The 25,963-nt window shown below is 39.0% G+C and overlaps 1 protein-coding gene across 1 annotated transcript in view; it reads left to right on the plus strand.

Annotated features, from left to right (window-relative positions):
• Nucleotides 1-25,963, plus strand: part of LOC145297605 (transmembrane 9 superfamily member 3-like) — a 140,445-nt gene that overhangs the window by 70,537 nt on the left and 43,945 nt on the right. Inside the window, exons 3-4 of the mRNA XM_080143664.1 lie at nt 10,655-10,777; nt 20,587-20,747. Of these exons, the coding sequence (XP_079999790.1) occupies nt 10,655-10,777; nt 20,587-20,747 (284 nt within the window). The remainder of the gene's footprint in view (nt 1-10,654; nt 10,778-20,586; nt 20,748-25,963) is intronic.

The following is a 25,963-nucleotide window of genomic DNA, read 5'->3' on the forward strand; positions in this document are numbered from 1 at the left end:
TTCAGTGATTTCACCTAACACTTCAATGAACAAAATACTGTTAACAAATATAGTTTGAGTAGTATGCTGGTTTCATAATTTGTAGTTTTACTTTCAGTGAGTTTCTATTTTGTTACACCCAGAAAATGTTAATATTACCAAATATATATATATATATATATAGTCGGCTCCCCACTTTGGATGCCATCTCCACGTCACTCTTTTCGGTGATTTTTAAAAGAGGGAACCAAAACGGACACCAACCTGGGGGCCACCGATATGGATACCCTCAGCCAGGTACTGCTCCCCAAGGGGACGACCCCTCAATAGGAGGAGCAAAAACAACCACTGACGGGGCGTACCGCGCGGATATGACATCATTGGACGCTCCCCAGGAGGGGGAAAATTTACCAACAGCCCCCCCCCCCCAGGGGGGCAAAACCAAAATCGGTCGTAGCATCTCACTCCGACCACAAAAAGGAGGTGCCAGGCCAAAAGGACAATAAAGTGGACAGCCTCCCCAGGAGGGCTGCTTCCCCAAAAGGGGAGCAGATCATGAAAATGAGGGGACATACCGCCTGGATCTCACAAACGAGGAAGAGACAGATGCCCTCAAAATAAACAAAAAAGATCATGCTCCCCAAGAGGCTGACTTCCCAAAACGGGAAGCTGCTCCTGAAAAAGACTCTAACCAAGGAGTCAGGCCCAAGACACTGAAAAAGGAGCCACCCCCCCAAAAAGCGACACTCCCACAAAAGGACAGACTAAGAAATCTGGGGAGGCAGGAAGCATCGCCAATAAACAGGAAGGGACAACCTCCATAAAAGACCAAAAACGGTCTAACCCCACCAAAGACCCCATACCAACACCACCAAGTGGGTCTGCATGTAGGAAGACCGTAGAAAAACAACTGTCCCCTCAAGAGTATAGAGACCTGTACCTGACAAAGTACAGACAATACATAGAGGGGGCAGATATAAAATCCATACTGGGTGCCTGGGAGGCGATTGAGGGCAGAGTCCTGTCCTTCGCCATTTCTGATATACCGGAAAACTGCCTCCTGGGGATGAAGAAGGAAGACATGGCGGGGCTCCTCCACAAACTTAACATCCCGGTACTATACCTGTACCAGAGGAGCTTCGCCATGTGGGACATCCTCCTACCCACCAAGGACGATGCGGAGAGACTCTCCCTCCAAGAAATATAGCATGGGAGAGTTAAACTAATATCTGAATACCAGGGCAAGTGAAGGACTCTGGTGCAGGTATTTAATGTGTCAACCCAAATACCTGCGGAACTGCTAGGATGCCTCTTCAGCCAGTACGGTGAGGTGGAACAGGTGACCCCAGTATGGTAAAAAACTAGGACTCGCCTGCGCTGCTACACAATAGCAATGAGGCTGAAGAGGGAGGGTGTTCGGGCGATACCAGCGCTGCTGACATACAAGAACGCCAGCATGACGGTAGTGGTGGAGGGCCGTCATCCGCACTGCTGGTTCATGGCTAGGAGCTGCCCCCAAAGAGTAACTCCTAATCAAACGACCCAAAAGGCGATCACATCTCCTGAAACAGCACCCGCGTCAAAACAGGTGGCAACAGCCCCTGCAACCGCGGCTCCAACCCCAGCTCCCAAGAAAACCCAAACCACCCAGGAGGCCAAGGGGGAGGAATGGAGCACGGTAGTGAGACAAAAATTGAAGCCCATAATCCTTTCCACCACCGTCCCACCACCAGCCCAAAAATCGAGGCAGCAGCCTCTGCAAATGCAACAACAACAGCCACTGCAGCCGATGCCGCAGAAACAGCTGCAGCAACAACAATTATCGCAGAAGCAGCAGCAGCAATGACACCAGCGAGAGCAGCAGCAGCAAAAACAGCCGCAGCAGCAACTAGAGGAGCAGATGCAACCAACGGTCCCTACACCAATCGAGACGGGGATCAAGCGGAGAAAAGACTGCTCCTCTGAGGATGAATCTGCAAGTGAGAAGGAGAAGAACTCAACCTCACCTCTCCCCGGTTAATTCGAAAGAATAAAAAAGAAAAATAAAAGAAAAGGGGGGGGGGGAAAGGTGGCTCCTACTCCCTGTGAACATACACCACCCCTAACAACAAAATCCACTTCCACCCCCCAACACCAGACACAGCACCAACAACAAACATGGCACCAACACCAGGCACTACACCAGCACCAACACCAGGCACCACACAAACACCCATCCCCACACCAATGCAAACTGAGCCATCACCCCGAAAAGAATTAGCTGAAAGAGGAGAGAGAATCTCGCACACCAACCAAATTAAAAGCCCTTGCCCCCGAGGAACTATGTTATGTAGACCCTCTATCTGTGTCAACGGACATTTCCCATCGGCAGAAGAAAAACTTAAAACCTCTGCTCGATTACAAACAAATAGAGGGGAAAGATGTAAATATCCCCTCAAATTTCCCGGACGCCATGCTCCTAATAACTTTTGTCAGAACTCCAGAGGCCTGCAAGACCAACTTGTGGACAAGGCTGCAGGCCGCTGAAGGGGCGTTTCCGGGAATCGAACTGAAGAAAAATGACCCTTCTCTTGACGAACTGTCAAAACAATGCAAGGGAAAGGTCCCAGTGTTGGTCCATCCATCACTCTACAGGGCCATGAAATTAATTTCTTTGGACGTCAGTGGCATTGCGAGAGAAGGTCAGGATAAAAAAAAAAAAAATGGCCACCCTGAGCATGGCACATAATGTCGGCGTCCTCTCCCCAGCTGACTTCGGAGCTGAGTGTGACACACCCTAAGGTAGGTACTATGGCTTTGAATTTGGCTAGTTTGAATGCGAGGGGCTTGAGATCATCGGGCCGGGCGGCTCACCTCCTGCACGACCTCTTGTCCCTGGGAGTGGATGTGGGTGCGATTCAAGAGAAGCATTTCGTTTCTTCTGTGGACTGTCAGGTGCTGGCCCGAGATTTTGAGGTTTTCTCAGCATATGGCAGCCCGCGGGGGAAGGGAGTTTCCATGATGGTTAAACGTACCCTGTCGGCGACGGTTGACGTTGTTCATAGGAATGCGGTGGACAGGCTGGTTGTGGTCAATGTTGCTGTAAAAGATTCTGTGTTTTGGGTGATCGCGGTTCATGCGCCCAGCACCGCTTGTGAGAGGGTCTCATTCTTCAGTCAGGTTGACGCGTTTATAGATTGTCGGAAGCGGGTAGTGCTAATGGGAGATTGGAACGCCATCTTATAACCCGAGATAGGTAGGAGGCGATGCTAGAGGATCGGAGAGGTGCGAGTCCAGCCTGGCTGATATGATGGCTAGATGCGGTCTGGTCGACAGGCTTCGGGTCGAGCATCCGGGGCGGGAGATGTGGGCGTGGCCAATAACGTTTCCTCCTATCCAAACACTTACTTGGACAGGATGTTAGTTAGGAGAGGCGAAGTAGACTTCTTATCTTGTCCCACGTTCACTTGGCTAGACCAGACGGACCATAAACTAGTTATGGCCTGGCTGAAGCTAGGAAATAGGCCTAAGTTAGTGGCTCACTGGAAGTTAAACACCTCCCTTCTGGAAATACAAGACTTCCAAGAGAAGCTAATAGAATTAATTCAAAAAGCAGTAGTGAGAGCGGTTACCGGGAGTAAGTGGTGGGTAGGTCTAAAAGCCAAAATTAGAACCTTCTCCATCAAGTATGCCCAGTGCCTCGCACTAGATAAGGCTAAGACGAAGAAGCTAGAGCAGAAACTAGCCCGGGCTATGGGGGAGGGTGATAATGTTAGTCAGGAACTAGCTAAGCAGGACCCTCTGCGTGAAAATAGCGAGCGTTATGAAGGTCAAGTAGTCAGAGCTAGGCTTAGAAAGTTAGTCAATGAAGCAATCAACTCCAACACTGACGCGTGTTGTGAAATTTCTAGGCGTGGCTCAGACAAGTACATTGCAAAGGTAAGACATCCGGATGGACGCACCCTGGAATCGACTCTGGAGATCTGCGAGGGGTTTCGAGAACATTTCGAGGAGCGTTTTACACAGCAGCCCGATCTTCCGGTCCTTGAGTTTAGCGACTATTTGGCTGACTCTCCCCACCTCAAGGCTGCTAGAGCAGCTAGTTGCAAGAGCCGGGTGACGGAGCGGAAGGTTTTTACTTTGCTGAAGCAGGTCAGCTGTGACAGATCACCGGGACTCGATGGTCTGCCATACAAACTGTATTTCAGGCTGTCGCCCATGTTTCTGTCTCTTCTGACAGATGTGTCAACCATTGGTTTGCTCAGGGATCCATCCCGGGGCAAGTCAGCAAAGGAGTGATCACATTGCCGAGGAAAGGTGACTGGCATGGTGGGGAAGAGTTAGACGATTACAGGCTCATAACTCTTTTAAACACAGTTGAAGATTTTGGGCAAGGTCATGTTGAATCGGCTGCAGGTTATCAGCGAGTTGGTTGAACCGGAACAGAACTACGCTCTGAAGGAGAGATCGATTAAGAACAACCTGCATGTGATATGCACGATCCTAGAGGGAGGGATAGATGACGACACAGAAGCCGTGCTTATCAACTTAGATCAGTCCAAAGCTTTCGATAGGGTCGACCATCGTTTCTTGGCATCTGTCTTAGAGGCTGCCGGTTTTAAACTGGACTTCTGCAAGTGGATCTCTGTGATGTATCGACAGTCCACAGCCGTTGTGCAAGTCAACGGAAAGCGCTCGAAACCCTTTGTTATTTCTTGGTCGGTTCGTCAGGGTTATCCTGGCTCTAGAGCCCCTGCTCCGCAAACTGTGACGTGGCAAATTCGGCCCTGCGCGGAATTGCAATACCCGGTGGCTCAGCTGCCAAGGTATCCGCGTTCGCCGATGTCACGGTCTTTGTATCGAGCTTCAGAGACATCAAGATCGTGTCGGAGACGCTCGCTCGGTACGAAAGAATTACAGGGACCAAGATAAACCGCAGCAAGTCGGTAGGACTGCGGTTGGATGCCTGGAGTGGCAACGTCAACCTCCCGGCGCCCTTCAGCTGGACAGATGGCCTGGTTCGGATCTTCGGCGTGTGGTTCGGACCAGGTCTCCAGCATGAGAAAAATTGGTTGGAGGTACGGTCAAAGGTGGAGGCTGCAGTCAATTCATGGGTTCCTAGGAAACTTTCCTTAAAGGGTAGAGCTGAGGCGTGCACCACTTACGTCTTTCCTCTCATCCTTTACCGACTGGCCGTACTTCCCCTGCCTGCACAACACTTAACAACTCTTGTCGAACTCTTGTCCTCGCTTCTTTGAGACAGAGGAAGACACTGGGTGATCAGACAGGTCTATATTCAACGTCGGTGTGAGGGAGGCTTGGGAATGCCGGACTTGAAGTGTCATCAAGACGCTGAGAGGCTGGCCTTGCTGAGATATGACCTAAAACTATATCTGATGGTGAGCCCCCACCTTGCGGGCCTTGGGGAGTATGGAGCCACCTTTTAATTGCCATTGCTCCCAGGTTCACTCTGGCCCGGAGTGGTAGTACCTGTTAGGGTCCCAACTATGGGTTAAATAGAATCTGACTTAAAAAAAAAAATATACTCCATAAAAATCGTTCCTCAAAATAACTAGATTCGGCATTAAATAACCTAAAAAAGGTTGATATGCTGTAAAACAAAAACAACCAACCAACCAACCAATCCTAAGCCCCTATATGCAAGATGACCAACCGTGGCACCCCGTGGTTACTGCTGCCTTCCTCGACCTTGTTCTCGACCCTTCTATCGAGAGCCGTCGCAGGCCGCGGGGAGAATTTGCCTACATGAAAGAATGCAGAGCTGTGCTAAAACGACTACCAAGGTCCAGCGACCTTGTGACTGCTACCTGTAGGGAACTCCACAGGGATCTAGTGAAGGGGGCCGCCGCCGACCCGCTATGCGCATGTTTGGGTTGGCAGCAGAGTGAGATCCGCTCCGCGTGGAACTGAACACCAGGTTTGAGTCTCTTTCTGACCTGGCGATTGGCCCGAAATGCACTTCCACTCAACATACAATGCAGTTCCAGGTTTTTGAAGTCGCTTGATTGTCCTCGTTGTGGGACAATGGCATTAGAAATAACTGATCACGCTTTCTTTGATTGCTTCGAACTCCGCCGGTACTGGTTGTATGCCAGCGAAGTGATGGCTCGCATCAAACCTGAGCATCCTCGCCCAATTACTATATCCAATGTTGTGGACAACGTGAGGCCTCCTTGGGACCAGGAAAGACAAATGGTCTACGTTACGATCCTGGATGTCGCGTCTGCAAGGTTGCCGGGGGGTGTTGTATTTTCTGATCAGGATCTGATCGCTTTCTTGAAACACCAACTATGGGTGAAGATCAGATGTGATAGAAGAAGGCTGCATCGCGCAGCATTTGACAGAAGATGGATACATGTAGCAAGTCTGTGTGTACGAAGAGGAGCCAAATTTGAATACGTGTTCCCCGCCTAGGTGTGGAACGCGCAGTTCCGTAAAGTAAAATTAAACAAGTAGCCTCTCAGCTAGCTGAGTGTGTGTTCCATACCTCCCCGATTAGGAAGCCTCCAAGATCCCCACCCCGTCCTACTTGCAATTTTTGTTTTCACCCCTTTCCTCTAAATTTCACCCATCTTTGAGATAAAGAAATACAGACTAACCCCCATCTCTTACCCGCAAATTTTTTTTTTCTTCATTCACCCGCATCTAGAGGGCATCCCCACTTAGAGACTGACCCGCAGAAGCGAGGTTCCTTTTACAGACCTAGTGGAACGAGCAGTCTATGAACTAGATGGGGTTGGGAGGGTCCTACTAATCACCTTTTGTTTTTTTCCCCCGCCCTTGACACAAATGAATTATTGTACCATTTTATCTTTTTTGTTTTTACACGTCAATAAAAAATGTTTTAAAAATTGGGAGTTAAGTAGGACGTCCCCCAGTACGAAAGGGTGAATGTGGTATTATGGTGAAAGAAGATACTAGCTGGGAAAAACTTTTGATTTTGTTTAGTTCTGGAATGACAAGGATGACCAACGATCCCCACAATCCTCACTTTTGAGTTGGCCATGTGCCTAAGGTTTTTGTTCATTGTTGATTTTCACTGTATTTTTAACATGAATAACGGATTTAATATCTCAAAGTGTAGTATCTGTTCCGGCAGATACTGCAAGCAATGACCATATGTGGGGGCAACCTCATATATAAGACCTTGGTCAATGTAGGGGCAACCCATCATACCAATTGTCACTATCCAGCTCCCCTACTCCCCGGGAAATTGGTCCCCATTTCCCCTTCACTCCTCACATTAAAAATTGGCTTTGTACCTAATTTGCTTGGTGGGGGAGCAAATAAACTGCTCGGTGGGGGAGCAAATAAATACCATAAACTCTGTTCTTGGCCTTCGGGCCGGGATCAAAGTGTAGTATTTGTTCCGGCAGATACTGCAAGCTATGACTAGCAAAGACCAGCTATGACTAGCAAAGACCAGATGTGGGGGCAACCCCACATGCCTGACCTTTAACCAGCTCCCATTTCCCACCTCTCGGGAGCTGGTCCCCTTTTCCCCTTCCCCCTCCCTTCACTCCTCACATTAAAAATCGGCCTTGTTCCTAATTTGCTCGGTGGGGGAGCAAATAAATACCATCTGTTCCGGCAGATACTGCAAGCAAAGACCAGATGTGGGGGCAACCCCACATACCTGACCTTTAACCAGCTCCCATTTCCCACCTCTCGGGAGCTGGTCCCCTTTTTCCCTTCCCCCTCCCTTCACTCCTCACATTAAAAATTGGCCTTGTGCCTAATTTGCTCGGTGGGGGAGCAAATAAATACAATCTGTTCTGCAGATGTTGCACTTAAGGTAATTTGTCCCAGTCAATGGAGGGGAAACCCTCTATACTGGGACAATTACTATTTTTGGACCTAACCAGAGTACCCTTTTCTCTTTTTTTTGGGGAGCTGGTTTAATTCCACATTAAAAACGACCTTGTGTCACATTTTGCTTTGGTGGGAAAGCAAATAAATACTAATAGAAAAGAGGGTTTTTAATATGAATATCAATATACACAAAAGAAAAACGAATTTATATATATAGAAAAATTCGAGCATGAAAAGTAATACGGTTAAGCTTAAATATGGAAAAGTAAAGGACAAGATAGTCTAGTAAAAAATATAATAAATTTATAACTTAAAATATTGCAGCATTAAGAATTGATTATATGTTATAAATTGAATTTAAAATAAAAGATTCTTATTGCTGCAATATTTTAAGTTATAAATTTATTATTTTTTACTAGCATATCTTGTCCTTCTTTTTCCCCCCAGTTTTTACACCTAGTCCTTTACTTTTCCATGTTTAAGCTTAACCATACTACTTTTCATGCTCAGTTTTCTATTGCAATCCATGATTTTTCTAAGCTTCCAGTAAATTCACTTGTTCTTTGTTTAATTTCAGTCTTATATTTTTTTGCCCCCATAAACATAATATACACATATGTGATAACAATGAACGGTACTCATCTGCTTTCAATAAAATCGCCTCAATTATCTCCCTTTCATTCTCTCTATTTCACTTGTTACTTATCTTTTCACGAGAGCGGTGAATCAGTAGCAACAAGCTGAAGCGACGTGGTTGCTATGGAAACCAGTCATAAAAAACGCTGCTCACCTCGCTACGTTTTTTTTTTTTTTTTTTTTTTTTTTTTTTAAGTTCTTTGTAATATCATGTACATAATCATCACGTGCCCATTTCTTTGAACCATCAACTTCTAATTCAAGACACAATGGAACTAAAAGCCAAACCAAAGTGTGGATGTGCTAATAAAAGATAGCAATTGATGTAAATTATGACAAAAGTTCTGAAAGCAATGTAAAATGTGTCTAAACATTGGAGACAAGATGCGGTGTGAGAAATTTTTGCCAGTCATTTTTAGTGATGAGTGAAGATTGTATTTCCTTCAGCAAATGTGTGTGCCCCCACCCCTGCATCTTGAGAAAATCACACAAGATATGTCCAATGCATTTAAAAAAAAAAAAAGAAAAAAATTAAATTTCCTTAATCTGTGATTTTGAGTTCTATATCCTTATTTACTTGCCTCTCCATGAGGACAGTTACACACTAAGTCAATTTTTAATATGGAAAAAATCTAGCTGGATTGGGACAAAATTTAAAACTGCCTCCATCTAGAAGGATTTCTCCTCCATTAACGGAGGACAGAAAAGATGAAGTGTAGTATCAGAACAGATTCTGTACTTAGCTTCTAGCCCAAGTTTGGAGTTGTATGTCTTTCACCGATGTTGTAAAATGTTATAGCCTGGATTTTTAAATAAGCAATTAATAAATCCAAATTTGGGTAATATAATGAGGTTCATTGTATGAATAGTAAAAAACAAGAATGGAGATATATATATATATATATATATATATATATATATATATATATATATAATGTAGAGTAAGGTTGTAAGATCATTTTGCCGACACATTACTTTTTTCATTTTCCCCATCTTTGTCAAACTCTTCTTTTTCTAGCTTTCTTTCAGTCGTTATTTCTAACCATTTAGTGTTAGAGGGATGTGAGGTTTTTCCCATTATAACAGAAAGATAAGTTTCTTGAAAAGCACATTTAATGTTTATTAAGATGTCCTTGGTCATTTTTTTGTCTCATGCATTGAAGATGACTTTATTTTCCAGCATGACCTTATTCCATCAGACATCAGAATTTTTTGAATTGGCAAATAGATCAGATGCAAATTCAATAGGATTTATATGGAATCTGTCAAGAGGTTAAGAAAATATGATCCATCAAATGTTGATGAGCAAGTCTTTATTGAAATAAAATGTCCGCCTTCGTGACATTTGAGAATTGTCATGAATTAATCGGTTTCTTAAAAGAATGAAAGAAATGGTAAATACAAAAGGATCTACAACAAAATATACACAATTTTTCAAAATTGTATTTTAACATTTATTTTTTTTTAATTTTGTTTTTTAAAGATGAGAATTTCTGATATGGATTATTCAGATAACTTGAATGAAATGTTTAACAGAATTGAATCTGTATTATTTACGTTACTATTATAATCTTGGAATTTAGTGTTATTCTTGCCAGGTTTCAACCAATGTAATCCTGAACCTTATTTACGGTTGTCTTGTAAAAATCTGCATAAAATTTCAAATGAAGTTCTTTATTTAATCCATGAAGGTAGATTGTGCAACTAATAGTGTTAAATAATAATCAGTTCTAAGCGACAGTCTTCTGGACATAAAGGTTCAGTCTTCATTATAGATGATACTACTAATACAATTAAGAATTATTTCAGACTTCCACCTGATTATGGTTTAAGGGATGAGAAAAATCTACCTTTGTGGACTAAATAAAAGGGTTCTATTCTAAATTTTGTACAGATTCTAAAATTTGATTAGGTGACGTCAACTGAAATGTTTGGGAAGATGTAACCCAAACCCAATCAAGATGAACTCTGTTGCAGATCGATATAGACTGGCTTTCATACTCAAAATGAAATTACTTATATAAGCAAATTCAAAAAAACAAACAAATAATTATAATATTCATTTATTTTTTTATATAATAAATTCCTTTTGTTTCTTTTGTAAATGTCTATATTTCTGATTGATTTTAAAATGCAAAATGTTTGCCATTGAGATCAGTATTTTAAATTTATTTGATTATTTTATGTAAAAATCTACTTTTATTTAATATCCATTTTATATTTTCAGTTGAAGTCCCCAAAACTGAATACTGCAGTGTAGAATTAACTGAAGAGAAATACCAGGCTTTTGTATATGCTGTAAAGAATCATTACTGGTACCAGATGTATATTGATGATTTGCCAGTATGGGGTAAGTAACGTTTTACTTCTGTCTTTTTTGAACATTGCAAAATTTCCATCACCAACCGCAACATGGTACCTTGAATCACCATTTAAACGGGATGGAGACTGCATTTCTCACAGAGGAACTCCTATTTATTTATTACTGTTTATTTTTTTTTTCAATGCTGCTTTGCACTCAACAAGGACCTAAGAAACTTTGCAAAACATCTCTACTCCTTTGCCTTTAAGAACTTTATTCTACTGTATATTTTCTTTATTGTTGTATTTTCATTTTATTTCATTCATTTTTTTTTTCCTCACCTCAAATACTCTATATACGAGGGGCGTGCAATAAGTAATGCCCCTGACCCACTTCCCATAGCAGTAGAACAACAAAACTTGGCACAGTTATTAGTCTTTCTCTACATAGGAAGCACCCAGAGTTATGCATTTCTCCCATCGTTTGATGCAGCTCTGGAGACCGTTTTTGTAGAACACCCCAGGTTGATCCTCCAACCACGACGTGACTTCAGAAATCAAGGCTGCATCATCTGGGAAATGCTTTCCTTTCAAAAACAACTTCATGGCTGGGAAGAGGTGAAAGTCAGAGGGTGCAAGGTCAGGAGAGTAGGGAGGATGGGGTAGGATTTCATGACCACACGCCCATGCTTCTGATCTGGCGACATGCGAGTTGTGGACCAGAGCGTTGTCCTGGGGGAGGAAGGTACCTTTGCTGATCTTGCCCCGCCTCTTGATTTTAATAGCTTCCCTTAATTTTCTCAAAAGTGAAGCATAATAGGCTCCTGTACTTGCGGTACCCTTTGCCAGGAAATCTGTAATCACTACTCTGTCCTGGTCCCAGAAGACTGTGAGCATGACCTTGCCAGTGGAGGGCTGCACCCTTGCCTTCTTTGGAGGTGGTGAGTCCAAGTGCTTCCACTGCATTAACTGGGCTTTGGTCTCTGGATCATAGTGATGGACCCAGAGTTCATCTGTGTAATCAGTTCTTTGAAAAACTTTGACTCCTCTTCTTGGCACATCTCCAAATTCATCCTCAGGCACTCGACGCGTTCTCGCTTCTGGAATGGTGTGAGCAACCTGGGAATCCATCTGGCAGACACCTTATGCATATGCAAATGGTCATGAATGATAGTTTTCACAGACCCTGTACTAATCTTGACATCTTGAGCTATTTGGCGAATAGTAATGCGCCGATCTTCCAAAATGGCAGCCTAAACTTGAAGGACAGATGCCTCATCAATGGCAGAAGGTGGGGGTGGGGGGGGGGGAGCGACCAGGTCTGGGAGCTGTTTCCATAGACTTCCAGCCATGTTTGAATTCACGATGCCAGCATTTTACAAGGTTATATGATGATGATGGGCATTATCACCATAAGTTTCTTTCATTTCATCAAGTCTCCTGTGGTGTGTGTCCTTTCAAATACAAAAACCGGATCACTGTTTGACATTCAACAGGCTCCATTTCACACCTGACTCAGTTAAAACATCTGTAAAACAGAAACCACAATTAGTTCAGAGCTGTAATTTGCCACATAGCCTGTAGAGATATAAATCATTGCACATGCAAAATTTCAGCTAGATCAGACAACTGGAAGTGGGCCGGGGGCATTGCTTATTGCACGCCCCTCGTATATATTAAGTTTCATGTCTGTAGACTAAAAACTGACAAAGGAGTTTCGTAGACAAAATTTTTTAAACAAATATATATACGCATATAAATATATATTGAAAGAGCTTTGTGTTTACTATAACCTTTTTGCGCAAATATTACACAAGTATAAATCGGAAAATAATATATATAAAGTAGAATATCTGCATGAATATAATTACATGTAATAGTTTACTAAAGATGATCATCCCATAAGAAAACAGAAAAAACTAATAGAGAATTAATTAAAATGTTTAAAAGAATATGCAAATTAGCTAGATCTTTTGCAAATAAAGGCAATTCCATGACCCATATATAACAAAGTTGTATTTTCTTTTTAAATAAATAGAAAGAGTTTTTAATATGAATATCAATACACACACAAAAAAAAATTCATAGTGGGTATAGATGTTCTACCTCCTTCTCCATTATTTCTTCAAATGTAACTGTAGTTTGCACTACATATATATATATATATACACACATATATATATCTCATTACAAGTTTTTTTTTGTGTTCTCTCGACAAAAGGAGGGTGGACCTGTATATTCACCCTTGTCTGTGCATTTGTCCGCACTTTTCTCAATAACTACGCCTTGGAAATTTTGAAATTTTGCACAAACCTGATATGAATAATAAAAAAAAAGTAACAGAACGTACCTTCTGGGAAAACTCTGGTTGCCCCCTCTAGGTGTGCCTTGCAGGTCAAAATGGCTAAAATTGACACTGTTGTGCTTTTTTTTTTTAAATTGATGCTTTCGATTTTTATAAACCTTTCTAAAAAGTTGTAGCCAACTAATTTCTATATGTAATTTTGTTTGTGTATACTTCGCGATAACTCTCGAGTGTGCCCCAAGGGTTCTTTTAGGACTAATAAAAACACTCCATTTTTGGGACTATTTTACCATATTTGGGTTAATCAACGCTTGTTTCATTCAGGCTTTTTCTGCGTATTTTAATCACAAAATGTTAAAATATTCCTTGGTTTTGGTATTTAGTTGTTTGAAAAAAAATCTGATTTAATAATTGTTCTAATTAGCTGCAAACTGCAATTCATTTAACAAATCACCCATCCTTCACTAAGTTTCCATCTATTACTCTTATCCTCTTATTGTTTGCCCTCTCTCATTCTATACAATCTCTATGGGTCTTAGTTTTGTCATTCTCGCTTCCCGTTTGACAGTCAAAAATAAAACTATAGAACAAGAGATTGGATTATAAACAGGGAATATCACCACAAGTGATCATACTATTAGCAATAATATACTGCTTTTGCTAGCATATTTTTTGCTAGAAAATATAATGTAAATGTTGAGTTTACTAATGAACAGTTGATTGCAATTTCTTGTTGATGTATGCTATCCTCCCCTCTGGAAGGATTGCTTATATCATGAGCACAGAGGGTACATTAACCCCCCCCCCCCCAAAATAGTGTCTGGGCTTGACCTTTACTCCTGATCTTAAATGGAACGCATACATTAAATCCGTTGCCAAGGCCGCTGGAAAAATGGTGGGATCCTTCTATCGATCCAGTAGATATCTCACTGCTGATGCAATTCTCTATCTATATAAGAGCCAGGTATGTCCAAGGATGGAGTACTGTTGCCACATCTGGGCAGGAGCTGCTAGAAAGGATTTCTCCTGCCTTGATAGAGTTCAAAATAGACTTCGTAGCCTTGTTGGGGATGTCCTTTTCTCTTCCCCGCAACCTCTTTCTCACAGAAGAGATGTTGCAAGTTTGTCTCTGCTTTATCGTTATTTTCATGGCAGGTGCTCGGCTGAGCTCCATTCTATGGTCCCCCCTCGCCAAACTTTCACAAGAAACACCCGTCTAGCAGAAAATGCTATCACTAGTTTCCCCCACTCTTTATCTGTGCCTAAACCTAAGCGTAGATTCCATGAGCAAAGCTTCTTTCTTAGAACTGCACGCCTATGAAATTGTCTTCCGTTTTTCTGCTTTCCAGCTGTGTTCCAGTCTAACGTAAACAAGTTTTTGATGAGCCATTCCATATAAGTTAACAAATTTACCGAATCTCCATTACTAGCGGTTACTATATTGTCCAATTTCTATTGTACACTCTTTAACCCTTATCCTCGAGTGGCCTCTTGGCTTTGATAAGTGGTGATGCCTATGTAAAAAAAAATATATATACTATACTAACCTCTTGAAAGGAGGGGATAATGCTTAGGAAATTTTTCTGATAATAGAACACATACTACACTACCTTCCCTCATGAGTTGAGAATTGAAAGATAGTACAATATTGGTTTCCGATATAGAAGTAGTAGTATAGTTTATACTTCAGACAGATACCAAATCTCCATTAGTAATAAATTTAGCTCATAGCCAAAAAGATAAAGCAAGATAGAGGGAAAAAATAGAGTAATTTTGGATTTTTATAAAGTTAACTTTTTCAAATCCTGTATATCTGAAATTGTCCATCTATTTAAAATCTTTCCTTAACTGTGTATACTATTGTCCTCTGCCTTGAAAATTTATGAGTATAATCAATTATTCTTTTAGTCAGGATTTAATTTACTGAAAACTGCAAGAGTAATTATACCCCCACCCTAAACCCCTAAATACTTGTATTCAAAAATTGCATCAGAAGAGTAATGTATGCTGAGACGGCCAAAATTGTGGGCTTTTTTTTCTTTTCTTTTTTCCCTCATGTTACTCTCAACTTGATAAGATTAAAAAAGAAATATGAATGTTGTATCATGATATTCAGTTTTATTAAACAGGAAATTCAAGATGTCTGAATATTTTTTTATAATGAATAAGTATTGGCTATTGAAGAATTTTCTATTTATTTTAGCTGTAAATATTTTCCTCTAAGTGCTAACAATACAATTTTGCTATGAATTCTAATGTTAAGTAGTGTTATTTCTAATGTTTTTTCATACTATTGTTTTAATCTGCTTTCAGTAATTAATTTAAAAAAAAAAATTTTTCAATGAAAGCAGTTTCTGTTTCTGGTTGTAGTTTAATGAAACCCATATTAGTTATTTTGGGGTAGAAGGGGAAACAAAGTACAACCTAACTGGAGGTTTTCTTTTGGCACCAAAGCCAAGAGGGTCTAAGTCATTGTTTAGAGGGGGTTTTCCCTGTTGGCTGAGGTATGGCTTTGTTCTTGTGCAGTTCTAGGAGGTCCACTCATCAAGGGTTTCCGTTTTAAAATTGGCTAACTTATTGCTAATCACCTGAGTTGCCTCTACCAAAAAATGCTGACAGGGCTACCCAGGCATTTTCTGCAGGCCAGAGTGCACATCCTCTTCCTGTTATGAGAGTGAGATAAATATCAAACAAAGGAAACAAATCACTAAAGCCTCCTTTTTATCCACTGTACTTATTTTATAAAGTCTGGAATACAATACTGTGACCAAGTTAAGAAAAAAAAAAAAAAAAAGGAAAAAAAGACCTTCAAAAAATATTCACTTATGATAAATAAGTTTGACTGAAAAATCCAATATTTCCTTTCTTTTATGATGAAACTCTATAGCAGGCATTTTTTTTTTTTTTATGTATACTAAACTTATGAGTCATTAGATCACAATCACTATTCTACTTTTATTTCATTTGAAAATTCATAAATTGGCATGCCTGTTAAACTGCTATTCTTGCATAATTAAAAATTTCTTTACTTCTATATGCCTATGTAAAAAAAAAATTATATGGCAGTATTATTTAATATTCATATTTAAAAGTGAAGGATTATTTTCTCATGTGTTTGTGATATTTACAGCCACACACATGTAAATTAAATGACGCTGAAGAAAAGAAATGTCAATCTTTTTCTGAAAACACTATTAGAGCATGATTGAATCCATATAGTGAATGAAGGCAACAGAAATACATAGCTGAAATATCGGTGACTTGTTCAGTTAATTATAAATGATAGCAAAATAGAACTATATATATATATATATATATATATATATATGGCGATTAAGCTACACTGAATATTCGGCGTTTCATCCACTCTAGGATTCCTCAGACTCAGAGAATTCGTGCATAAGCCTGAGGAATCATAGAGTGGATGAAACGGCGAATATTCAGTGTAGCTTAATCGCCATATATATTTTATAAATTACTAACTAGCTCTACCTATGTATTGAACACTTTTGAAGTAGGTACTTAAAGTTTACGCATAAATCTATACTTTCGTATATTAATTTTTATGTGAGTAAATGAAGTAGTTATATATATATATATATATATGCAAACATTCATTTCCAGAACTAAGGTATCGGGCTGGTCAAAAGTTCTATTACACTTTTGTATTTTGGGCTTAAGTTAATATTTTCATATCTAATTTTTGTTTTTGCATTACAGATTAAAGTTTGTGCTTTAATAAAGTGATATTAGCATTTACTGTACAGTTATTTGATATCGTAATCGAAATTGCTGCTCTACTGCATGCTTCCCATAAAATAAGACATTGCAAGGCTCCTTTATGTGAGTCGTATGATGGTGCATAGTTGCATGCCGTATAACCAAAGGATCGTCCCCACAAAGGAAGACCCAGAGTTGTGAAGACCAAGACAATCACAAAAATGCATTTGAGAACAATTCAACCATTAAAATGACATATCTCGCTAATATGAAGGGGATCTCGGTGTCCACTATCAGGAGGTCTGTTAAACTAGAAGGTGGAAAGAGCTTGAAAATTATGGGAAAATTCCCGTTGACGGTTGGGATAAAAAAGAAGCACCTTGAATGCAGTAAAAAAACTTCTCAACAGCATCAAAAGCAATGGAAACTGGATCATAATTTTTTTTCTGATGAAAAGACCTTCACCGTCGATCCTCTCATGAATGAACAGAATGACAGACTAATGTCCTTCAGTCAAGATATCTCTGAAATGCATAATGTCTCTGACAAAATATTTGCTGCCAGTTATGTTTGGAGTTGTTTTTCAAATGGGGAGAAGATACCTCCAGTGTAGTTCCCCACTGGATACCAGCTTACTGCCCGTGACTATAAGCATGTCCTCAAGACAAAACTGCTTCCTTGGATCAAGAGGGTTGTTAAAAAGTTTGATCATGTCTTCCAACAAGATGGGGCACCATCGCACACTGCCAAAATCGTTCAGGACTAGTCTTTTTTTTTTCTTTTTGTACATGGGGGGGTCACCACTTATCAAGGCCCGAAGGCCACTCAGGGATAAGGGTTATTGCGTGTACAGTAATCAATGAGATAGTATTGTAGTAATCATTAGTATTGGGGTTTTTGATAGTGTCTTAAGGGGGCGGTTTGTCAGGAGTTTGTTGAAGGAAAACATCAATTTTTGGTCCCCGCAATCACCAGATTTTAATCCATTGGACTACAGTATCTGGACACGTTGTGAGCAAGGCGTGCAAGTGTTGTCCTAGTAGCATAGAAGACTTGAATGCTGCCATGAACTGCACGTGGTCCTCAATGAGCAAGGAGTCCATCCATAGAGTTTGTCACTGGTGAGCGGTGTCACTAATGCTGATGGAGGTCATGTTGAGTATATATGTATTTAATGATTTTTGTTTTCTTTACATATAAAAAGTAAATCAATGCAACTAAAACCAAAAATACAAAAGTGTAACAGGACTTTTGACCAGCCTGATATATTTGTGCATATATTGTGTTATTAAAGTATATAGGAAACTGGCTTTAGGGAAACAAACATTGATTAACTTGCATAATATGTAAAAAGAACTGAGAACCAGAAGGATTTCACAATATTTCCAATTCCATCTCATAAAAGGCAAGTGATCTTTGGAAAATGAAGAGATACAGTATTTGGAAATTCCCAAACGATGTGTGTATGTATATAACGAATACTTCCCCAACAAGTCAGTCCTCTAATTAAATTAGTTTATTAAAATCTACCAGTACTTATTTTTTTTTATATTTGCTAGTCTTATATATTTTCTCAAAATTGTATAATCTAAAAGTTTTTTATAATGATGATAGTATTTTTATCAATAAGATGCAATTTCATATTGTTGTTTTACCAAGGTTTATTTTAAAAGTAGATCAATCGATTGATGAAGTGACAAAAAATAGCAAAGTGTGACCAACTACGTCGAAGGCCAAGATATTGCATCTATATATTACCCAAATGTTTGTCTAAATTTGACTTGACATAAATAGAATGGCAAATATTTAAAGATTGTTTTAATGAAAGGGCTGCTATAACTATGTGGAGTGAAAACAAAAAAGGAAGTAAATTGTCTTATCACTCAACAAAGTCTTATGTGTCTGATGCACTCAGAAACCAGGCTTATAAAAATTATTTTTAGTATATTTCCCGGCTAAACAAGTTTGAAAGTGCTTTTTACCATTATTGTTTTATTATTGATACTAGCTGAACCTATCTGGTATTGCCCGGGAGTTCATTATATATATTTCTTAGTTTGTCCATTTCACTTTTTCTTGGAAACTACTGGGCCGATCTGGCTGAAATTTTATATGAATCTTTATGATGTACAACCAACTAAGTATTATAGTATCTATTCAATGCACAGTTAGGGATTAATATTTAATGCAAAAATCAACACAAATTTAACCATACCAGCATGGGTGCCTGGCGTTGCCCGGGTGTTTGGAGGTGTATGTTGAGCAAAAAAAAATTTTTTTTTTTTTAAAGTGGTAGTAGGAAGGCAGGCTCGAACCCATACCGTGAAGGAGGAAAAGAACGGGAAAAAAAACTTGACGTCTTTGCTGTTACGACCACCACCAAACCGGAAGTGATGTAGGTCTAAATTAAGGCTAGACAATCGAAATTAGGGGATGACTTTTGAAAATATTGGTGAAAAAAGCGACCCGTCACTGTAGAAAAGTGCCCAGTTGAGGGTGAAGATATTAATGTTTTTAGCCAATTTTTCGGTCGAGCTTCAAAACGATACTGATCTTGTAAAAATCCGTCGCCTCTGTCAAAGGTTTTAGGTAGACATGCAAATATATATACATACATTTATATATTGGTAGTTCAAATTTTCAACCCAAACTGATTAAAAAGCTTGCCCTATCTCTGAATACCCTTTATGTAAAATTTCAAATGTTTAGACCAGAAATTGTTTGAGTAATTTGGTAGACCACAGAGGTCAAATTTTTTTTAAACTTTGCCCCCTATTATGACCCCTTAACATTTGTTATGGGCTCAAATCAACTTAGATCCATGTCCAAGAAACCTATATCTAAAATTTCAAGTGTTTAGACCCAAAATTGGCGGAGGAGTTTGGTAGAGTTCTCGGAGGTCAAATCGTTGAATTTTGACCATTTAACAGCCAAATTTCTGGCCGAAAATGGATTACAAAGATTTTCACAAATCTCCATACCCTAATTTCGAGTCTGTAGACTGAAAATTGACAGTTATTGTGTAGGGAAATGTGTACACACACACACACACACACACACACACACACACACACACACTTTCACTTTTATACATATATAGATTCAACCATTGATTTGGCATACAGCACCAATTCTAAATCAATAGGCTATAACTTTTGCTCATTTTTAATGGACTTGAAAGTGTAGTGTGTGTATGTGTGTGGATGTTTTTTTTTTTTATAAAGATTTTGAATGTTAAATTTGTGGTATTGTTTGGTCATTAAATTGTTCATTACAGTAAATTGTTGTAAAATTAACTTATTTTAAGGATGTTTTAATCTGTTTATGAAATTATTGGATATAAATCACTTCCAATATTAATACTACTATATTAATTTATAATAAAAATATAACTAGTAATAAAATTAAATAACTTGTTTACAAAGAAAGTGAAATGCATATTTTTTTAAATAATTTATTTAAATAGAATTTTTTCAAAGTTTGTTTATGCCATTATATTTTTTATTTCCTTGAATGATTGATTAATAGTAAATTAAAAAAAAATGTAAAGTAGAGAAGAAACACATAGACATACAGACGCATGAAAAGTGATAACATTTTATTAACAGAGATGAATGTAGAAGGATCATTAAAACTTTTGATTTATATAATCTGTCAAGAAATTTATTATTTTAACTATGTGTTGTAATATACATTTATATATGTGGATATCTTAACATTTTAAACTTATTCTGGTTAAATTGCAGTTTTTTTTTTTTCTTTCAGCTTGTGAAAAAGTTACAATTATCAAGTTATTTTATTCTCACTTTTTATCACATTATTGTTTATTTCAGGAATTGTTGGTGAGATCGGAGAGGGTGGCGACACATATTACATTTGGACACACAAGAAATTTGAAATGGGTTACAATGGCAAACAAATTGTTGATGTTAATTTGACGAGTGAAGTTAAAGTCAAATTGGAACCAAAAATCAAATTGGTGTTTACATATCAGGTAAGTAATCAACTCCTATCCCGTTTTTTTTTTTTTTTCATTAATTACATGCTTTTTGTATACTTTTATTTTTTTGATTTTTGTGCTTACTTTGCTTTTTGTTTCATCTTGCTGATTACCACAAATGTTAATAAGTCTTATTACATTAAGATTAATTTTGATTGGTTAAAAAAGTGGACTTTTGGTTTATTGTCAGCTGCCTCCTTACTCTTGTTTCTACTTTTTTTTTTTTTTTTTTTTTTTTTTTTTTACAAAGGCATCACCACATTATCAAGGCCCAGAGGCCACTCAAGGATAAGGGTTAAAGAGTGTACAGTAGAAGTTGGTCAATATAGTAATCATTAGTAATGAAAATTTGGTAAATTTAATAACTTATATGGAACGGCTCATCAAGAACTTATTCACCTTAGACCTGAACACAACCATATTGTAGTCAGCCGGAAAGCAGGAAAACGGAAGACAATTCCACAGGCGTGCAGTTCTAAGAAAGAAGCTTTGTTCATGGAATCTATGTTTAGGTTTAGGCACAGATAAAGAGTGGGGGAAATTATTGATAGTGTTTACAGCTAGACGAGTGTTTCTTGTGAAAGTTTGGCGAGGGGGGACCATAGATTGAAGCTCAGTTGAACACTTTCCATGAAAATAACGATACATCAGAGACAAACTCGCAACATCTCTTCTGTGAGATAGAGGTTGTAAGGAGGAGAAAAGGACATCTCCTACGAGGCTACGAAGTCTATTTTGAACTCTATCAAGGCAGGACAAGTCCTTTCTAGCAGCTCCTGCCCAGATGTGACAACAGTACTCCATCCTTGGACGTACCTGGCTCTTATATAGATAGAGAATAGCATCAGCAGTGATCGATCTACTGGATCGATAGAAAGATCCCACCATTTTTCCAGCGGCCTTGGCAACAGATTTGATATACGTGTTCCATTTAAGATCAGGAGTAATGGTCAAGCCCAGAAGCTTGTCAAAACTTGAGGCCTCCTGAAGACGAGAGCCATTCATTTCAATTGATGACAAATGTGGATTAAAATGTTGATGATGTAAAGAGAGAAGCTTGGTTTTAGATGCATTAAAAGTAACCAGCCACTCCTTTCCCCATTGTACTACATGCTCAAGATCAGAGGAGAGAGAATTGGAGAGTACTTGCTCGTTTACTGTCTTAGATGTGGTACCATAAATGGTAGTGTCGTCAGCATAAATGTCTACAAATGATGTAAGGATATGATTTGGAAGATCATTAATGTAGATCAGGAAAAGAGTTGGGCCCAGGATGGATCCCTGAGGGACACCGGCATTAATACTGTGAGTTTCTGATTTTTGCCCCTCAACTACTACTCTTATGAACCTATCAGAAAGAAATGATTTAATAATTGAGAAGACTTTTCCAGCTATACCATAGCTAGCGATCTTATGAAGTAAACCTTTATGCCATACCCTATCAAAGGCTTTAGATATGTCAAGAGCAATTGCCCTAGAAAGATTGCCACCGTCGAGAGATTTGCTAATCCTATGCGATATAACTGTAAGGACATCTGCTGTAGATCTAGCAGAACGGAAACCATATTGAGTGTCACTAAGAAGGTTATTTTTGTTGAGATGTTTGATTACTTCTGTATTTAACACAGATTCTAGCAACTTACTCATGACGCACAGGAGACTTATTGGCCTGTACTGAGAGGGGGATGAGCGATCACCTGAATTCTTAAATACAGGGCATACTGATGAGATTTTCCAGGGAGATGGGAAACTATTCTCCTTAAGACAACGTTTAAACAGTTTTGTAAGTATGGGCGCTAGTTCAGGTTGAAGTTTTTTGAGTACTATAATTGGAATACCATCAGGGCCAGTTGCTTTACTGGAATCAAGGTTTTTGATTAGCTTGGCAACATCACGTACAGATATACGTATATCACATAGCGTGTTTTCTGATACAGGAGGAAATATTGGGGGTTGGCGGTCTTGGTCGCAAAGGGTAGAATTAGCTGCAAAGTTCTTGACAAAGAGTTTGGCTTTGTCTGATGCTGACGAGATTACCTCAGGTCCATTGATAATAGTTGGGATGGAGCACACGCTTCTGTTCAGGATTCTGTTTGCTATTTGCCAAAACTGGTGGGAACCAAGCCGCTGCTCAGCTACTTTGGACTTAACAGATTGAGCATACAACTCTCTTGCGTTCCTTATTACTTTTTTACAATGGTTGCTGGCAGTCCTGAAAACGGCTTTAGTTTCCATACATCTATTACGTTTGAAGCAGTGGAAAAAGTGATTTCTGTGCGCAATGGCAGCAGCACATTCTGGAGAGAACCATGGCTGGCTGTTAGGTTTTTGCTGAAACTTTTTAGAGGGTATGAAATGGTCAATACCTACAATTAACCATTCAGTCAGGTCTAATACTATAGAGGACACATCCTTTTTAAACATGGAATGCAGAGGTAGATCAGATATAAATGTACGGAAGCTATCCCAGTCAGCCTTAGTGTATCGATATACTGTACGATGAAGTGGTACGTCTGGGGACATATTACATTTCATTTTTATCTTAATTGATACAACAGAGTGGTCAGAAGATCCAAGAGGCGACAGAACAGAAACTGAACATAGTTCAGGGCAAGTTGTGAGAAAAAGGTCTAGTAGGCTCGCATACTGGCCGTCATTATCGGGCACACGGGTAGGTTCCTGAACAATCTGAGTGAGGTCATAGGCAATGGAGAAATCATGACAGAACCTCCCCTCATCATCGGTCTTGTTTGAGTGGGTCAACCATTCGACGTTGTGAACATTGAAGTCTCCACATACGTGAATGTTAGCTGAAGGATAAGTAGAAAGGACTTGGTCAATTTTCTCAGATATGCTTTGAAAGATAGTAACTCCGCTGTTGTGGGGGCGATAGAGAGTAAATATAAATGCAGTAGTGTGAGCTAAAGCAACCCGGAAGCACATATAGGGTAAGTTAGGATCTTCCCTGGAGATGTCCCTCCCACATGGAAAGCTATCTTTAATATAGGCACATATTCCATGCCCATGGCGATCTTGGGGGTCAGATTTAGAAGTTAAGTTAGAGTATCCTGTAATTGCAAACTCATCTAGGGAAATAGCCTGTCCAATGCCAGTTTCACTTAAAAATAAAAGGTCTGGTTTAGTCTCCTGTAATTGGGTTTCAACCTCTGGAAGGTTAGAACGTAGACCCCTGATGTTGGAGAAGGAGACATGGTAGTAGGGGTCTACGTTGGAAGTTGGAGAACCGGGTTTAATCGTGTATTTTTTCTTGAAACTTGTCATGATGAAATTTTGGAATTTGTGGACTAGGTCGACAGATTTACTTAGAGCAGGACAGAGAGGGGAAACTAAGAGAGAAAAAGAAACGAAGAATTTTTTTTTTTTTTTTTTTTGTACCACATGATAAGGTAAAGCCGTAACAATTACCCACTAGTATGGCATCGAGAGGCCCCACCAGAAGCTACTGCATGGTCCAGATTCCATTCACCAAATGGCAATACAGCAGCCCCAGTACTTTGCACCTGCTGATAGGACAGCCTCCTTAGTGGTTAATCCAAGGTTCGGGTCCCTGACTATCAGGCGGATAACGTCAGCCCAGACAAAACGTTTACCTCCAGCACCCTTACTAGTGACATGGCTACAAGGATAGACATAGAAACAGAAAATTTCCACCAACTCTGCCAACTGTTCGCGCAAAAATACTGCCAACCTAGAAAACAGCTTTTTCTTCTCCCTTTGTCAGAAAAATCACTCATTTAAAAAATGAGGACTGAGGGACAAATAAGAAGAAGCGAGAGTAACAGGAGCTGCCGATAACACATCCACAATGCGTTTTCTACTCTCCATTAAAAAAAATAAAAATAACTAAAAAATAACTATTAAGTATTGTACTTAATAAAAGTCCAACGGACCTGTTTAAGGGAAAGTATGGTGATAGATTCCCCTCCCACGAACTAAAAATGAGTACAATTAGGTAATCTATTTTTGCAATCAACTCGGTAGATAAATAAACATTTATGGACGAGAGAAAGAAAAAAAAAAAAAAAATAAGCTAGCATTTAATACAACAGAAATACATAAATTAAATACTGAAATAAAATGTAGTTATTAATATTTGAATCTTAAAATAAAAAGTGCGAATTAGTAGAGAAAAAAATCACTTATCACAACAACGCATTCCGTCTCCAAACTAGTGAAGAATTTAACTTTTAATAGCGTTCAGAAGATTTTTTTTTTTTTTTTTTTAAATTAACCGCTAAGAGAAAGCGTGATTTTATTCTGAACTTTAACTAATCACGTTTTAAGCAACTTATGATATAAAACAAAATCGGATGGGGGGGGTTCTTCCGAAGTTAGTTGGTGACGTTATAAGTAATTGCGAGATAAGATGGGAGCCAGAAATTAGGGGTGGGGGACTGAAAATGATAATATAATGGATTGATTATACAATATTTAAGATCAACTTGGTAGATAAACATTTATGGACGAGAAAAAAAAAAAAAAAAAGAAGCTAGCATTTAATACAACAGAAATACATAAATTAAATACTGAAATAAAATGTAGTTATTAATATTTGAATCTTAAAATAAAAAGTGCGAATTAGTAGAGAAAAAAATCACTTATCACAACAACGCATTCCGTCTCCAAACTAGTGAAGAATTTAACTTTTAATAGCGTTCAGAAGATTTTGTCACAACATTCCAGAAGTGATGTTTTTGACAAAGGGGGAAGAATGAAGAATTGCTGTTTTCTTTGTCTGAATCTACCTATGTAACGCTTATCATTTCTTAAACTCCTTACATCAAGTAACTTCATGTCTTCTCTGGAATGATTTCCAGGAAAAAAAAATATTTTCAGCAATGGAAGACATTGGTTTTTTTTTTTTTGCTAATTAGTAGAACTCAGGACTGTGGAGTTGGAAAGTATAAGATCCAATTTTAATGATATTTTCAAAAACGAAACAAAAGAAAAAAACATTCTTCATTTTATTTTAATGTCTTCTGATATACTTGATTCTTCAGAGATAAATAAATTAAAAAAAAAAAATTCAATCTCTACTCCCCCTCTACCTACTTCCAAAACCTCTTATTATATAATGAAACCCTATGCCAGTAAGTAGAAATTATGTTAAGTAATATGAATTTCGGCAAGGATTACATAGTACATGCCAGGATAATCTGGCGGCGAATGGAAATAGACCCAGCTGCAAC

Source organism: Euprymna scolopes, chromosome 18, assembly GCF_053919585.1.
Source record: "Euprymna scolopes isolate OS-2025 chromosome 18, ASM5391958v1, whole genome shotgun sequence".
Taxonomy (NCBI): Eukaryota; Metazoa; Mollusca; class Cephalopoda; order Sepiida; family Sepiolidae; genus Euprymna; species Euprymna scolopes.